Source organism: Aplysia californica, unplaced genomic scaffold (genome assembly GCF_000002075.1).
Source record: "Aplysia californica isolate F4 #8 unplaced genomic scaffold, AplCal3.0 scaffold01247, whole genome shotgun sequence".
Taxonomy (NCBI): domain Eukaryota; kingdom Metazoa; phylum Mollusca; class Gastropoda; order Aplysiida; family Aplysiidae; genus Aplysia; species Aplysia californica.
The window spans coordinates 80,301-83,223 of NW_004798517.1; the positions used below are offsets into that span (position 1 = coordinate 80,301).

At 40.2% G+C, this 2,923-nt stretch overlaps 1 protein-coding gene across 3 annotated transcripts in view; it reads left to right on the forward strand.

The window, feature by feature from the left end:
- The window catches only part of LOC101854616, a 17,398-nt gene that overhangs the window by 6,007 nt on the left and 8,468 nt on the right, over positions 1-2,923 (forward strand). For all 3 annotated transcript variants that reach the window (XM_005112351.3, XM_035973454.1, XM_005112350.3), the window contains exons 2-4: positions 542-837; positions 1,523-1,679; positions 2,397-2,574. In XM_005112351.3, the coding sequence (XP_005112408.1) occupies positions 554-837; positions 1,523-1,679; positions 2,397-2,574 (619 nt within the window). In that variant the 5' untranslated portion in view covers positions 542-553. The remainder of the gene's footprint in view (positions 1-541; positions 838-1,522; positions 1,680-2,396; positions 2,575-2,923) is intronic.

Consider the following 2,923-nt stretch of genomic DNA (forward strand, 5'->3'; position numbering starts at 1 on the left):
CCACACATGTGCAGGCCACCCATCTGACCTCGACACGCGCCAGAGTAGACACGTGCGCGTGCCAACAACGCATGTGTTAGTATGAAGAAAGGCCGCTGATTGATCGCATGCAATCGGCTAAGAGAATAATGGTTCATGAGGCAGGTGCAATGGGTGGTTTCTGGGAATAGATAAAGTTCGTTCTGGGAAAAAAATGAACGAAGCCTCGTCTGCAGGGACTGTTCACCCTGGAAACGACCTCGTTGAATCCGAGCTCGCTGATTTAAGTGCTCTTTGAATCCGAGTTATTTTATTGATTTTAAAGAAGAAAAAAAACAGGGAATCTATCTCATCTCGTTGAATCCGAGCTCGTTGAATCAGAGTTCCACTGTAATAACTCTAGCCTATATCTATGAAAATATAAGATGGCACTGGAACAGACAAGGCAAGATTGAACAATACATTGCAGGTTGTTTTTTTTAAGTCATACAAATCATGTACATAAATTACTTGTAACTTGATTTCCTGTTAAGGTTGGTTTTCCTGTCTCTCTGAATTTCAGATTAGCCCTGTCATGGAGACGAGCTGTAAATCTCTGGTTCATGAAACACAAGGCATGCTTCGAGACCACCACATGGAGGCTACTTCAACCGCAATAGAGGAGGGAAATTCCTTGCACGTACTTGAGCTGCCGGACTCCATATTCCTGCACATATTTGAATACCTCCCGTTTTCTTCCGTCGGAGCCTTGGCTCGAGTGTGCAGACGCTGGAGATGCATTTCTTCTGATGAACTCTTGTGGCGAGAGGTCTTTCTCCGTCATTATAAACTTCCGAAAACAACGGTGATGCCAGCAAAGTGAGTATGGAAGGGTACTAGGAGTTGACATGCCATAGAGCAATGAGTTTTATCCTGGTTTGTCTTTGAGCTCAGGATGAGTGAAGTTTGTTCAGGAGGGAGTGAGATGTAAAGGAAAACTTACTATGAGAAAGTCAGGTCAGTGAAAAACTCCTTGTGACAGGATTTCAAAGGCAAACAACAATCCTGAGTTTCTGTTGGGTTTGTTGTAGAGTCGAGAATATTTACTTGTGTGTTTCTTCTTGTTCTTCCTTCCATTTTCGTAACCAGTATTAAAAAGGGTTCTGTTAGTTTTCCTCTCCTTTATTTCCTTGTTTCAAATTAAAAGTAAAACTAACACTAACAAAATGCTTCTTGGAAAAGTCAACACCAAAAATTTGGAAACTTTTCTAGTCTCAGTAAATATAATCAGTTTTTTTCACTTAAGAGTTGAAATAATGGGTGAAGACATTTTTGTTACTGTTTTAGGTGGGGAGGAGGACTGGATGTCTCACTTTCAAGAAATGAAACAAAAAAAGGTTAATAAAATGCCATGCATTTGCTAACACTAACACCTAAATGGTAAAGCAGTCATATTGATTTATTATTCTCTCATTATATACAAGGAACGATATATATATATATGCATGAAATATCATCTCAAATAAGAACAGACTTTTATATATGCAACATTTTATTCCCCCAGAGCCTGCTCTTGGAGGTCAGAGTTCAAGCGGTTGCACTACCACACCCCTGTGTTGTTGACTGAGGAGAGGAAGGAACATAAGGATGAAGTTTTGCACATCAGTTTTTCCCATAATGGCACCATGTTTGCTACTTGTTCCAAAGATGGGTTTTTTAAGGTAAAAGCCCTTACAGATTCCGCTACATCTCAAAATACAGCCAAAATCTCTTTTATTACGCTTTTCTGTTTAAACCTTTCAAAAACCAACCTAAACCGGATGGTGAAAAATGCGCGACTAGTGTTGAACCCAATCGCAACCAGCTAGGGGGGGACACCTCATTGCTTCTGCAGGATTTCCTCAATGGCAAGCTTGACTGTAAATGTAATGATTATGAATAAAGCGGCATTAAGTTGTCACACCTACTTTTCATGAGGAAAGTGAGTCAGGGTTTACTATTACTTCCATTTCGTTCAAAAAGTATATGAACACTGGGAAGCTGCGTGGTGCTCAGGAAACTGAACAAGCGGGCAGCCATTGTTGATGAAGAATGATGATAGGAAAGGGTTTAAATGAGAAAATAATGTGAATATCATTTTTCCCTCAACTGAACTTTTCTGTCATTGCATAAAAGTATGAACAAAATGGAACAGTCAAACCTGTCCAAGACGACTACATGGACAAACGACCCCCCACCCTTTGCATTTTTTAAAGTATCATAATGATACTGTCTGAGAGGACCACCCATCTAAGACAACTACTTTTCTCCTGACAGTGAGTGGTCATCTTGGACAAGTTTTGACTGTCGTTTATATTTGAAAAAATTAAGTCAACGAGGGGGGGGGGGAAACCTGTACTATTTCAACTTCTCTTCCCTGTCGTGCCATGCTCTGCCAGGTATGGGAGTGCACCCACCCATGTCGTCTGCTGTTTAAGATGGACATGAAGAACACTTTCAGCTGGAAGTTCACCCAGTTTTCCCAGTTCAACGAGACGGACACTTGTCTCTTGGTATCTGGAGTCTATTTTGGCCGGTTCAGTACATCGGGGGAAATTGCTGTTTTCAACTTACAAGGTAAAAATAAAAAATCGTCTTTTGATTTATTTTGAAGCTTTAAAAATTATTATCAGAGTTGATTATTTATTTCTACTGGGGAAAAAAAGGTGCTCATAGAAATGGTTGCCATGTAGCTACATGAAAAATGTATTATGTGCTCCAACAACCAATGTGTATTGAGATTTTCAAGCAGGTTGTTGAAACCACCACTGGTAGGTCCTACTTCTGTTTTTTTAAAATCCATTTGTTTTTCCTGTCCGTCTAACTGTCTACCTGGTTATCTTGCTCTTTCCCTGTACTAAATGACAATAATTTTGTCAGTGTGCTGCTTTCTAAACTCCTACAATGTGAGTGGTTGACGGGTGCT